This window comes from Pseudophryne corroboree, chromosome 2 (assembly GCF_028390025.1).
Source record: "Pseudophryne corroboree isolate aPseCor3 chromosome 2, aPseCor3.hap2, whole genome shotgun sequence".
Classification (NCBI taxonomy): domain Eukaryota; kingdom Metazoa; phylum Chordata; class Amphibia; order Anura; family Myobatrachidae; genus Pseudophryne; species Pseudophryne corroboree.
In genome coordinates, this window is record NC_086445.1 from 16,444,981 (window position 1) to 16,459,586 (window position 14,606).

Below are 14,606 nucleotides of genomic sequence, written 5' to 3' on the forward strand. Positions count from 1 at the left end.
AGGCAGGGAGGAGCGGGACTGCCCGCTACATGGGGATGGGATTAGGCCGGGAGGCAGGGAGGAGCGGGACTGCCCGCTGCATGGGGATGGGATTAGGCCGGGAGGCAGGGAGGAGCGGGACTGCCCGCTACATGGGGATGGGATTAGGCCGGGAGGTAGGGAGGAGCGGGACTGCCCGCTACATGGGGATGGGATTAGGCCGGGAGGCAGGGAGGAGCGGGACTGCCCGCTACATGGGGATGGGATTAGGTCGGGAGGCAGGGAGGAGCGTGACTGCCCGCTACATGGGGATGGGATTAGCCAGGGAGGAGCGGGACTGCGTCTACATGGGGATGGGATTAGGCCGGGAGGAGCGGGACTGCCCGCTACATGGGGATGAGATTAGGCAGAGAGGAGCGGGACTGCCCGCTACATGGGGATGGGATTAGGCCAGGAGTTGATTTAGAAATGATTGCTGTTATCTAATCTTCGACTATGGTTTGTAATATTTTACCAAAGTGACCTTCTGTATTATGAATGTAATGTAATCTGCTCTCTCTGATTTGACGCCTATAAAAGAGTGTTTATCATTAAACTGCTGCTTCTGTTCATTGTCCTCATCTGCGAGCAGGTTTTAGTGTTATAATTGTTCATTAAATAATGTTCTGCCGCTTGATGTGGCGCAGACGGCGCTTTCCCATCGTTCATGGCGCTCATTCGTGCTGACGTGGCAGGGTGTGACTCTGCTGTGACGTACATGCGTGTAACATGTTTTCTGTGTCACTCCGTGTCCCCCCTACACGTCGGTGTGTCTGCAGGAAACCAGCGAGTGTAGCGGGATATGGTTCCTGCTCCCTATCATCAGCCACTCCATGTCTCATTGTTACTTCCGTTCTTACATACCTCTGTAATGTACCGTGTAGCAGACTGATGTAGATGATGAAATGCCTCACAGTAAGAGTGTGTGACCTAGAAGTCCCTGGTGCCACTAGCCGGCGCTCGTCTATTACCAGCTGTGTGGCTGGTTCCAGGTTACCGGTCCTGAGTCCAGATAATTCACCCATTACTCAACATGAGCGGAGCTTTAACCCTTCTGCCGCCAGTTCTTTCCTGACAGTTAACGTGATCCGGTCTCTGTCGACAGTAACTAGGTCGACATGTTCTAGGTCAAAAGGTCAACATGAGTTTTTCGCCCTTTTTTTTTTTTTCTCCCCCATTTTTTGACCTTTTTCATACTTAACGATCCACGCGGACAACAATTGGTAATAGTAACCTGTGCCGAGCGCAGCGGACATTGGGATTCCCGATCACTGTACGGAGAAAACGACACCCAAAAAACGTAAACTCATGTTGACCTTTTGACCTGTCAACCTACACCCTATCGACTAATGGTGGTCGACCTAGACATTGTTGACCTTCAGTACCACACCCTATTTAACACCTTGCGTAGACTGATTATTTCTTGTTCGGGTTCCATAGGACTCCACCGGGAGACAATGGGGTGTAAGTGGTGGTAAGGACCGGGCACCAAACAGTTAGTTTTACACATTTCCTACAGGTATTACAGTTTATTGCTGACAATCTCGTGTGTGTGTGTGTGTGTGTGTGTTTGTGCGTGTGTATGAGCTTGAACTGCTGGCACTTGTTATAACCGTACAGAACATATAGAGAATCCTGCCCCCCGCAGCTTGTTCTGTAGTAGAACATGCTGTGTGATTGCCGCCTGGTGCACCGGCCATTGTCTCATCCATCCTTATGGGAATGCGTACAGGAAACCTTGACCTGCAGGTAAGTTACCATCAGGCCCCCATGTCTGAATGTGGGAAGCCAGTGTAACGACACTTTGGCTGTACTTACACTGAACCCACAGCTACATTGTGATACAAAACTTACAGGTAAAATGATCTGTTCATTACGCAGTAGCGTGACCTAGATGGTTACTCTTGCTGCTGCGGCGTCATCGCGCAGAAGTGTTACTCCTGCTATGGCGTCATTGCGCAGAAGTGTTACTCCAGCTGCGGCTCAATTGTTACTCCTGCTGCAGCTTGTCTGTGACGTTACACACAGCTTGCGAGGCAGATGGCCGTCTGGCATGCACACCCACAGGGGTTGTGTCCAGGGTTTAAGGACCAGTGATGCCTAAATCCTGGCATATTAGTGCGCTTTTCCAGCTTGCAGCAAGTCCTGAATCTGTGAGCAATGGTGTCCTTTCTACTGCTATCTGCTGGAACCTCAGGGAATATGGTTCATCTAAGTCAGCCCCGCCAGAGGGACTATATGGATCACCCAAGAAAGAAAAATACAGAAGAATAAAGTGTGGAGTAGACACTAGAGCAATGTGTACCCGGATGACACGGCGACGGACATATCGTACCGTGCGTACCCATCAGAAACAATGATGTGAAGGACGAAAACGATCCCTCGTTCCGTCCTTCATTACTTTAAACAGCCCCATGCAATTTCGCCCGGTCAGCTGTGCAACACGGCCAACCGGATAAAATCGCATGCGACCGCAGGTGCGGACAGATTGGGCGTACACACTATGCGATCCTGCCGATACGTCATTCCGATTCGACTGGAAACTACATGTCAACCCGATATCGCTTCAGTGTGTACTACTCCATGTTCCACCAGCAGTAAAGTAGAAGGAATGGAACTCTCTCCTTAGTGAAGTAGTGTCTTTTTAAATCTGATGTTTCGATAGACTAAAAGCCCATACACACTAGCAGACTTAAAAGTTGTGAAAGATGAACCGTGTGAAAGATGAGCGACTTCCCTTGAACTCCCTGACAAACGATATTGAGTGTACACACTGAGCAATTTTACAAACGATCTGAACAACGAACGATCTGCTCTGCTGGGTCCGAGGGGATTGAGCTGTAGGCGTGGACGACTGACACGCTTCAAGCAAGCACGGGTGTGACATCGTTCACTGTGTACACACTAGACTATTTGAACGATAGATCGTCCGTCATTATCGCTGGAACAAAATCTTCTAATGTGTATTGGCCTTAAGTGGTCGGAATAGTTTACCATTGACTTGGAGACGCATGAATTTGGATCAGTACTGCTGACATTGGTTCAAGGCATCAGAAGATCTCATTGGAGCTAGGCTTCTTGCTCTGACTCAGGGCCTTGGACACAGACACTGAATATAAGAGGACACACAAGTGCATAACTTTTGTGTAATGTCTTTGTTTCAGAACTGCAAAGGTTAATTAGGCCACAATGGAAAGATTTCTTTTTTGCTGTTAATCCACCTAAAGTGTGGGATACCAGGATATGGGCCTTTCACTGCAGGTATTGCAAGAGGACCAGCATCAGAAGGGCTTTCCTTTCTGCTCCTTGTGGTGGCCAGCCCCAAGCTCGTTTAAAGTGCTTTTGGGGGGAGCCCATTTACTTCTCCAATGATCAGTCCTTTAGTTCAGCTCTAGAAGCCTGGGTGAAGAAAATCGTAGATTTGGACACACAAGATCTCTTGACACACACCTGGAGACCTTTTTGTCGCTACTGACCTTCCTGGAGACCAAACACAATGTCTGGCTTTGCAGAAAGACATTCCATTGTTAATCACTTATAGGGTGGTGATTTAAATACCAGGAAAGAATAAGATTCTTATTCATATCTCCAAAACTAAGGGTCTCTCTTTGACCTAATTTTAATCTCACGATTCCTATCACCCATCACTGGTTGGACAGAATAAGGCTGGTGTCTTGAGTTCGGTCATGGAGCAAGACAAGCACGTGGTCTCCATGGACCCAAAGATGCTTACATGCATGTTCTCATCTGAAAGGTTCACAAATGCTTGCTCAGATTTGCAGTGCAGGCCCATCATGTACAATGTCTGACTCTCTCTTTGGCCCCATGATTGCTCTGTGGGTATTAATAAAGATCACAGTGGTGATGGTTGCTATTCTTAGGTCCAGTTTCAGACACTTATTACCTACATGGACAACATATTGCTCAAGGCAGGGGTCCCTGTCCTTCATGCCTGTGTACAAGAGACTGCACAGACCTGGGTACTTGTACTTCATTTAGAGGTTCTCAAACTTGGTCCTCAAGGCACCCCAATGGTACAGGTTTTAAGTTTATCCATGCTTGGCTACATGTGACTTAATAGGCACTTCAGTCAATGTGATTAAACAATCTGTTCTGATCCATGGGCGTACCTAAAACCTGGACCGTTTTTGTTCCTTGAAGACTGCATTAAAAAACCTCTGACTTGAGCAAAGGACTGGTTTTTTTTTTTTTTTTCTCTATCGTCCTAGTGGATGCTGGGGTTCCTGAAAGGACCATGGGGAATAGCGGCTCCGCAGGAGACAGGGCACAAAAAGTAAAGCTTTTCCAGATCAGGTGGTGTGCACTGGCTCCTCCCCCTATGACCCTCCTCCAGACTCCAGTTAGATTTTTGTGCCCGGCCGAGAAGGGTGCAATTCTAGGTGGCTCTCATAAAGAGCTGCTTAGAGAAAGTTTAGCTTAGGTTTTTTATTTTACAGTGATTCCTGCTGGCAACAGGATCACTGCAACGAGGGACAGAGGGGAGAAGAAGTGAACTCACCTGCGTGCAGGATGGATTGGCTTCTTGGCTACTGGACATCAGCTCCAGAGGGACGATCACAGGTACAGCCTGGATGGTCACCGGAGCCGCGCCGCCGGCCCCCTTGCAGATGCTGAAGTAAGAAGAGGTCCAGAATCGGCGGCTGAAGACTCCTGCAGTCTTCTAAAGGTAGCGCACAGCACTGCAGCTGTGCGCCATTTTCCTCTCAGCACACTTCACACGCAGTCACTGAGGGTGCAGGGCGCTGGGGGGGGGCGCCCTGGGAGGCAAATGTAAACCTATATAAAGGCTAAAAATACCTCACATATAGCCCCCAGAGGCTATATGGAGATATTTAACCCCTGCCTGTATTCACAAAATAGCGGGAGACGAGCCCGCCGGAAAAGGGGCGGGGCCTATCTCCTCAGCACACGGCGCCATTTCCTCTCACAGCTCTGCTGGTCAGGACGGCTCCCAGGTCTCTCCCCTGCACTGCACTACAGAAACAGGGTAAAACAGAGAGGGGGGGCAAATTTAATGGCAATATCTTGATATATATGAAGCAGCTATAAGGGAGCACTTATTATAAGGCTATCCCTGTCATATATAGCGCTTTTTGGTGTGTGCTGGCAGACTCTCCCTCTGTCTCCCCAAAGGGCTAGTGGGTCCTGTCTTCGTTTAGAGCATTCCCTGTGTGTCTGCTGTGTGTCGGTACGTGTGTGTCGACATGTATGAGGACGATATTGGTGTGGAGGCGGAGCAATTGCCAAATATGGGGATGTCACCTCCTAGGGGGTCGACACCAGAATGGATGCCTTTATTTATGGAATTACGGGATAGTGTCAACACGCTAAAGCAGTCGTTTGACGACATGAGGCGGCCGGACAATCAATTAGTGCCTGTCCAGGCGCCTCAAACACCGTCAGGGGCTGTAAAACGCCCTTTGCCTCAGTCGGTCGACACAGACCCAGACACAGGCACTGATTCCAGTGGTGAAGAATCAACCGTATTTTCCAGTAGGGCCACACGTTATATGATTTTGGCAATGAAGGAGGCGTTACATTTAGCTGATACTACAGGTACCACTAAACAGGGTATTATGTGGGGTGTGAAAAAACTACCTATAGTTTTTCCTGAATCAGAAGAATTAAATGACGTGTGTGATGAAGCGTGGGTTGCCCCTGATAAAAAGCTGATAATTTCAAAGAAATTATTGGCATTATACCCTTTCCCGCCAGAGGTTAGGGAGCGCTGGGAAACACCTCCTAGGGTGGACAAGGCGCTAACACGCTTATCAAAACAAGTGGCGTTACCTTCTCCTGAGACGGCCGCACTTAAAGATCCATCAGATAGGAGGATGGAAAATATCCAAAAAAGTATATACACACATACAGGTGTTATACTACGACCAGCTATAGCGACTACCTGGATGTGCAGTGCTGGGGTAGTTTGGTCAGAGTCCCTGATTGAAAATATTGATACCCTGGACAGGGACAATATTTTACTGTCGTTAGAACAAATAAAGGATGCATTTCTTTATATGCGTGATGCACAGAGGGATATCTGCACACTGGCATCACGGGTAAGTGCTATGTCCATTTCGGCCAGAAGAGCTTTATGGACGCGACAGTGGTCAGGTGATGCGGATTCAAAACGGCATATGGAAGTTTTGCCGTATAAAGGGGAGGAGTTATTTGGAGTCGGTCTATCAGATTTGGTGGCCACGGCTACAGCCGGGAAATCCACCTTTCTACCTCAAGTCACTCCCCAACAGAAAAAGGCACCGACTTTTCAACCGCAGCCCTTTCGTTCCTTTAAAAATAAGAGAGCAAAGGGCTATTCATATCTGCCACGAGGCAGAGGTCGAGGGAAGAAACAGCAACAGGCAGCTCCTTCCCAGGAACAGAAGCCCTCCCCGGCTTCTACAAAAGCCTCAGCATGACGCTGGGGCTTCTCAAGCGGACTCGGGGACGGTGGGAGGTCGTCTCAAAAATTACAGCGCGCAGTGGGCTCACTCGCAGGTAGATCCCTGGATCCTGCAGATAATATCTCAGGGGTACAGGTTGGAATTAGAGACAGATCCACCTCGCCGTTTCCTGAAGTCTGCTTTACCAACGTCCCCTTCCGAAAGGGAGACGGTTTTGGAAGCCATTCACAAGCTGTACTCTCAGCAGGTGATAGTCAAGGTACCTCTTCTACAACAAGGGAAGGGGTATTATTCCACTCTATTTGTGGTACCGAAGCCGGATGGCTCGGTAAGGCCTATTCTAAATCTGAAGTCCTTGAACCTGTACATAAAGAAGTTCAAGTTCAAGATGGAGTCACTCAGAGCAGTGATAGCGAACCTGGAAGAAGGGGACTTTATGGTATCCTTGGACATCAAGGATGCGTATCTCCACGTTCCAATTTACCCCTCACACCAGGGGTACCTCAGGTTCGTTGTACAAAACTGTCACTATCAGTTTCAGACGCTGCCGTTTGGTTTGTCCACGGCACCTCGGGTCTTTACAAAGGTAATGGCCGAGATGATGATTCTTCTTCGAAGAAAAGGCGTATTAATTATCCCATACTTGGACGATCTCCTAATAAGGGCAAGGTCCAGAGAACAGCTAGAGATGGGATTAGCAATATCTCAAGAGGTGCTAAAGCAGCACGGATGGATTCTGAATATTCCAAAATCCAAATTAATGCCGACAACTCGTCTGCTGTTCCTAGGGATGATTCTGGACACGGTTCAGAAAAAGGTTTTTCTTCCCGAGGAAAAAGCCAAGGAGTTATCCGACCTGGTCAGGAATCTCCTAAAACCAGGAAAGGTGTCTGTACATCAATGCACGCATCTTCAGATGCACCTGCGGATAACCCTGTCTCCAAGGACAAGGGTATCTCTTCTGTGGTGGTTGCAGAGGGCTCATCTATTGGAGGGCCGCAGATTCGGCATACAGGATTGGATCCTGGTGACCACGGACGCCAGCCTGAGAGGCTGGGGAGCAGTCACACAAGGAAGAAACTTCCAGGGAGTGTGGTCGAGCCTGGAAAAGTCTCTTCACATAAACATTCTGGAACTAAGAGCAATCTACAATGCTCTAAGCCAGGCGGAACCTCTGCTTCAAGGAAGACCGGTGTTGATCCAGTCGGACAACATCACGGCAGTCGCCCATGTAAACAGACAGGGCGGCACAAGAAGCAGGAGTGCAATGGCAGAAGCTGCCAGGATCCTTCGCTGGGCGGAGAATCACGTGATAGCACTGTCAGCAGTGTTCATCCCGGGAGTGGACAACTGGGAAGCAGACTTCCTCAGCAGACACGATCTTCACCCGGGAGAGTGGGGACTTCATCCAGAAGTTTTCCACATGCTAATAAACCGTTGGGAAAGACCAATGGTGGACATGATGGCGTCTCGCCTCAACAAAAAACTGGACAGGTATTGCGCCAGGTCAAGAGATCCGCAGGCAATAGCTGTGGACGCGCTGGTAACACCTTGGGTGTACCAGTCGGTGTATGTGTTTCTTCCTCTGCCTCTCATACCAAAGGTATTGAGAATCATACGGCAAAGCGGAGTAAGAACGATACTAGTGGCTCCGGATTGGCCAAGAAGGTCTTGGTACCCGGAACTTCAAGAGATGGTCACGGACGATCCGTGGCCTCTACCTCTAAGACAGGACCTGCTTCAGCAGGGACCGTGTCTATTCCAAGACTTGCTGCGTTTGACGGCATGGCGGTTGAACGCCAGATCCTAAAAGGAAAAGGCATTCCAGAAGAAGTCAGTCCTACCTTGATTAAGGCAAGAAAGGAAGTCACCGCGAAGCATTATCACCGCATTTGGCGGAAATATGTTGCGTGGTGCGAGGATCGGAGTGCTCCGACGGAGGAATTTCAACTGGGTCGTTTCCTACATTTCCTGCAATCAGGATTGTCTATGGGTCTCAAATTGGGATCTATTAAGGTTCAAATTTCGGCCCTGTCAATATTCTTCCAAAAAGAATTGGCCTCAGTTCCTGAGGTCCAGACTTTTGTCAAAGGAGTACTGCATATACAGCCTCCTGTGGTGCCTCCGGTGGCACCGTGGGATCTAAATGTAGTTTTAGATTTCCTCAAATCCCATTGGTTTGAACCACTAAAAAATGTGGATTTGAAATATCTCACATGGAAAGTGACTATGTTACTGGCCCTGGCGTCCGCCAGGAGAGTATCTGAACTGGCGGCTTTATCTTATAAAAGCCCTTATTTAATTTTCCATTCGGATAGGGCAGAGCTGCGGACGCGTCCGCATTTTCTCCCTAAGGTGGTATCAGCGTTTCACCTGAACCAGCCTATTGTAGTGCCTGCGGCTACAAGCGACTTGGAGGACTCCAAGTTGTTGGACGTTGTCAGAGCTTTAAAAATATACATTTCAAGGACGGCTGGAGTCAGAAAATCTGACTCGCTGTTTATACTGTATGCACCCAACAAGTTGGGTGCGCCTGCTTCTAAGCAGTCGATTGCTCGTTGGATTTGTAACACAATTCAACTTGCACATTCTGTGGCAGGCCTGCCACAGCCTAAATCTGTTAAGGCCCATTCCACAAGGAAGGTGGGCTCATCTTGGGCGGCTGCCCGAGGGGTCTCGGCATTACAACTCTGCCGAGCAGCTACGTGGTCAGGGGAGAACACGTTTGTAAAATTCTACAAATTTGATACCCTGGCAAAGGAGGACCTGGAGTTCTCTCATTCGGTGCTGCAGAGTCATCCGCACTCTCCCGCCCGTTTGGGAGCTTTGGTATAATCCCCATGGTCCTTTCAGGAACCCCAGCATCCACTAGGACGATAGAGAAAATAAGAATTTACTTACCGATAATTCTATTTCTCGGAGTCCGTAGTGGATGCTGGGCGCCCATCCCAAGTGCGGATTATCTGCAATACTTGTACATAGTTATTGTTAACTAATTCGGGTTATTGTTTAGGGAGCCATCTTTCAGAGGCTCTTCTGTTATCATACTGTTAACTGGGTTTAGATCACAAGTTGTACGGTGTGATTGGTGTGGCTGGTATGAGTCTTACCCGGGATTCAAAATCCTCCCTTATTGTGTACGCTCGTCCGGGCACAGTACCTAACTGGAGTCTGGAGGAGGGTCATAGGGGGAGGAGCCAGTGCACACCACCTGATCTGGAAAAGCTTTACTTTTTGTGCCCTGTCTCCTGCGGAGCCGCTATTCCCCATGGTCCTTTCAGGAACCCCAGCATCCACTACGGACTCCGAGAAATAGAATTATCGGTAAGTAAATTCTTATTTTTTCTTCTTTCAGATGTCTTTGTTGTAGGCCTTGTCCTTCCAGTCAACGGATGCATTGGCCTCTCATCTGCTTACAACCTCAGTATGGGTCATCTTTTTGCTTTATGGCTTTGGACATTACCGGCACTAGTCTTTAGGGCTGGGGGTTGTCATACTTCAGTCTAAATTTCTGGGTCTTTGGACTAGACTTGGAAACGGTGTTAAGAGCCCTAATCCAAGGATGTATTTTGTTGTGGAGAAAGCCTTTCATGGTTAAGTTAGGCACCGCAGCGGCTTACATCCACCATCAGGGAGGCACCAAAATCTCTTGTGATGAATACAACCAACAGTAATTTATCACGCGGTGAAAAGGATGGTTGCCTCAGGCTTTTACACCGGACTCTATTCAATTATAATTACTTCCTCGCACAGTAAATTTGGTGCGAACATGCATTAACTTATAGATTCCAGGAAATATACAAGGAGCTATGGGTTAACATGTTTGCAGCACCCGCAATAAGGGCGCTTACCGCAATTTCTATTCTAGCTTTTCTCAGGCTTCAAGTGTAGCATGCAAGGTTATAGTGGCCTGTAATTGAATAGCCCCAGCAGACTAATACCATGGCTAGTTGAATCCATCCCATAGTGGTAAATAACTAAACTTCTAGTAAGTGTGCATTTGAATGATGTGATTCTATCTATAAAAGGATTTCCACCAAAGTGGAGCAGTGAGGTGGCTGTTAATTGGTGTTAGAACGTCCGTCTTCTGGATTACTGTAAAGAAATGTCCTTGGTCAGACAAATGGTTCTGTGTGGTGGGATTATGCGCCGAGACCTCCTTATAATTGGTGCACAGTCATTTGTCTCCGTACTGACACAGATTACACTTTATAGCCGCTGTTTGACGGGCGACGAATGTCACGCTGCGGAACTCGGGATGGGGTCATCCTGAGATCACCCTATCATCTGCACTGGTGCTCAGTGATTTCCATGTGTGCTCATGATTGGTGTAAGAGGTTGTCTTCAGATGTGATGTGCAGAATGTAAGTCTGACCGACCTCTTTCTCCCCCCACCCCCCCATCCACACCCACCCACACACACATTAATAAGGGTAGAACTGAGCTGTATTTAGGAGTACTTGAGAGGTTATTTATGTAACCTATGGGGTGGTAGTTGGTTGAACTTTGACTTTTGCACATGTCGTTGCTTTCAGTGCTTGCGCCTAGAGAGTGCGTAGGGTAAATTGGCAAATAAAAAGCCATATCGGACCACACCTGTGATACAAGAACCGCTTGTGTACGTGTCCCGTCTGCATTCAGGGCAGTAACCTTTCTCCTCTCCTCTTGCTGCCGGTCAGAGCCCAGGAATGGAGCAGTTGGGACATGCTCTGGAGATGGACAGCGACATGGCAGATATCACTCAGGACCAGGCCCTGGATTCCGCCTTTGAGGAGCACGATGTCATGGAAGAGCAGGAGCTGGTTTCTGCGTCATCGCACATTGCGTCTTCCCTGGGGGTGAATCCGCACGCGCTACAGGTCAGTCATCTGCTCATGGTACAGTAACTGGCTTTCCTTCCCCGCTACAGTCTGTGTCAGCTGCACAGTTACATGTCTATATAGTGGTGGCCTCTTCCCTGCTCACACCATCATCTCTACATCACTACTTACTGTTTATATCCCACAGGTGATGAAAGCGTCTCTTCTAATGGAGGAGGATGGCGGTGATATTGCCAACTTCATTTTCCAGGAGAACCGGTTTCCTCGTCTACTGCACTCTTCATCGCAGTCTCCCCGATCTCCCGGTGGTAAGTCCCAGCAACCGTATGTTCTTCCCCAAGTTCCCATGTCTGCCTAGAGGATCATAGAATGATTTCCTCATCTCTGAGCCCGTTGGACACTGGATACTCTCTTTAAGCTCCTCCCCTTTCTTTTAAAGGGATTTTGAATTTCTATGGACATTTTTAAATGCCCAGGCTCCTGGCTGTGCTGATTATAGCGATGGTTTAGTGTCGTGCATCGCGCCCCCTTCCCCCACTGGGATTCCGATCTAGGAAAAGCCCTCCCTTCTGTTTAGAGGTGATGTGGGGAATTTTCCATTATTTTACCAAGAGCACTACTGAGTTTATTTTAAGGAATTAATTAAAAGTTACATTTTATTAAACTCTTTAGTAAGTGCACCAGAAACAGATCCTTTTTTCTTTTTCATCCCTAATGTACTCTTACATGATCTGTGGTAGCACCCCCACAAACTGTATGACTAATTGATACAGGATTAAGATTTGGGGTAGTCCATTTCATATTTCTCTTACGTCCTAGAGGATGCTGGGGCATCCGTAAGGACCATGGGGTATAGACGGGTTCCACAGGAGACATGGGCACTCTAAGACTTTAGATGGGTGTGAACTGGCTCCTCCCTCTATGCTCCTCCTCCAGACCTCCGTTAGATCCTGTGCCCAGAGGAGACTGGGTGCACTGCAGGGGAGCTCTACTGAGTTTCTCTGAAAATACTTTTTTGTTAGGTTTTTTATTTTCAGGGATCACTGCTGGCAACAGGCTCCCTGCCTCGTGGGACTGAGGGGAGAGAAGCAGACCCACTTTCCTGGACTGATGGGCTCTGCTTCTTAGGCTACTGGACACCATTAGCTCCAGAGGGTCGGAACACAGGTGTCATCCTCGCTGTTCGTCCCGGAGCCGCGTCGCTGTCGTCCTCACAGAGCCGGAAGATAGAAGCCGGGTAAGCATATGAAGTAAGAAGACGTCAAAGGCGGCAGAAGACTTCAGTTCTTTAGAGAGGTACCGCGCAGCGCGCCATTGCTCCAACACACACACACACACACAAGGCACAGCAAGGGTGCAGGGCGCAGGTGGGGTGCCCTGGGCAGCAAGAATTACCTCACTTAAAACTGGCACCATTATTAGATACTGCGGAGGCAGTATATTATAAAAACCCCGCCAGTATAAAAAAATTAGCGGGACCGAAGCCCGCCATCGAGGGGGTGGGGCTTGATCCTCCAGCACTAACCAGCGCCATTTTCTCCACAGCATGCTGCAGAGAAGCTGCTCCCGGACTCTCCCCTGCTGAACAAGTAACAGGGGACAAAAAACGAGGGGGGGGGGGGCACATTTGTTTGGTGCAATTTTTTATATATATATATATAATATATATATATATATATATATATATAATATATATATATATATATATATATATATATATATATATATATATATATATATATCCCAAATGGGACTGGCACTCTCCTGTCTGGCGTGAGGGTACCCCGGTGCCTTCTGTAGTAACAACGTAGAAATCCAGAAAAAACAGCGGCACTCGAGGATTTTAGTGAAGCAAACAAAGTTGTATTCAAAGAAAGTTACAAAAAGCCGACGTTTCGGGGCTTACATGCAATGGCAGAAGCAGCCAGGATTCTTCGCTGGTGTATATATATATTAGCGCTGTACAGGCTGGGACTTTGTTTTCAGTATCTAGGGGCGCTGGGTGTGTGCTGGCATACTCTCTCTCTCTCTCTCCAAAGGGCCTTATTGGGGGGCTGTCCCCATATTCGTATATCCCAGTGTGTGTGGGGGTGTCAGTACGTGTTTGTCGACATGTCTGAAGCGGAAGGCTCGTCGAGGGAGGATGAAGAGCAGATGGTGGTGGTGTCTCCGTCGGCACAGCCAACACCTGATTGGTTGGATATGTGGAATGTTTTAAATGCTAATGTGACCTTATACATAAGAGATTGGACAAAGCAGTCCAAGGAAAAAGCGGGGAGTCAATCCATGATTTGGGCTGTGTCACAAGACCCCTCAGGGTCCCATAAACGTCCCTTTTCCCAAATTGCAAACACTGATACCGACACGGATTCCGACTCCAGTGTTGACTATGATGATGAAAAAATGGTTTGTCAGTTCCGCACTAGCTGTGTACAGTAAATCCACATTTAAATATAGAAAAATCTGAAAATGACCAATATAAACGGTGCCAATATTCAAATCCTTTAAAAGCACCTTATTTATTGGTGGTGCTCCCAAAAAAACTTTTGTAGATTAACTACATATAAAGAAAAGGAGACAAGACAAAAGAAATCCTTTTCGGGAGCACTCTTATTTGAAAATGGTAATGATAATTAATCAGTTGTAGTGAAATGATATGATGATGAATAATCTAAAACTTGGCTTTTATTTTATCCCATTAAAATATCGACCTATGTGGTCCAAACATATTAAATATCTATTAATCAAAAATAGAAGAGAGAAAGGTGAAATATAAATTAGATGAGTGAGAGTGAGCAGATTAGAACTGCCCCACCAGTGTTTTCACATGAAGATATAGGTGATCATCTTGGTGATATCCACAGTGCCTGGTATTCCTAAGCGGTCCCCCTTCAAAGTACTAACCAGGTCTATCCTATCAGCTTCCGAGATAGAAGATCGGGCTACTCTCAGGATAGTACGACCTTGAATGATGAAGATGACATATGAAAGAAGAGAGAACCCACTTCTGCTGTCTGTACTCTGCCTGCTATACGTCACTGGATAAATTGGCCCCAGGCTTTTCCAGATGAGAGAGTGTTGGAAAAGAGAACCATCACCAGTTTTTGATAGGCGAAGGTCATAAATTGGTTGATCTACCTCCACTTAGGATTAAGGCAGAAGGAAGAAAGGAGCACTTCTGCTTTCTGTTGTGATAGCCAAATGTACGCTGGGAAGGGCAGAACCCTTGCCAGCACAGCTATCAGCCAGATGAGAGAGTGCTGAGAAGAGATAGAGCTCTAACAGATAATCAGAAATGTATAATTTGTTTGAACTAATTCATTCAAATAATATTCAAAATATT

General features: G+C 47.6%; 1 protein-coding gene across 4 annotated transcripts in view; it reads left to right on the plus strand.

The window, feature by feature from the left end:
- Nucleotides 1-14,606, plus strand: part of NUP98 (nucleoporin 98 and 96 precursor) — a 121,702-nt gene that overhangs the window by 94,055 nt on the left and 13,041 nt on the right. For all 4 annotated transcript variants that reach the window (XM_063950849.1, XM_063950850.1, XM_063950852.1 and 1 more), the window contains 2 exons: nucleotides 11,123-11,302; nucleotides 11,451-11,571. In XM_063950849.1, the coding sequence (XP_063806919.1) occupies nucleotides 11,123-11,302; nucleotides 11,451-11,571 (301 nt within the window). The remainder of the gene's footprint in view (nucleotides 1-11,122; nucleotides 11,303-11,450; nucleotides 11,572-14,606) is intronic.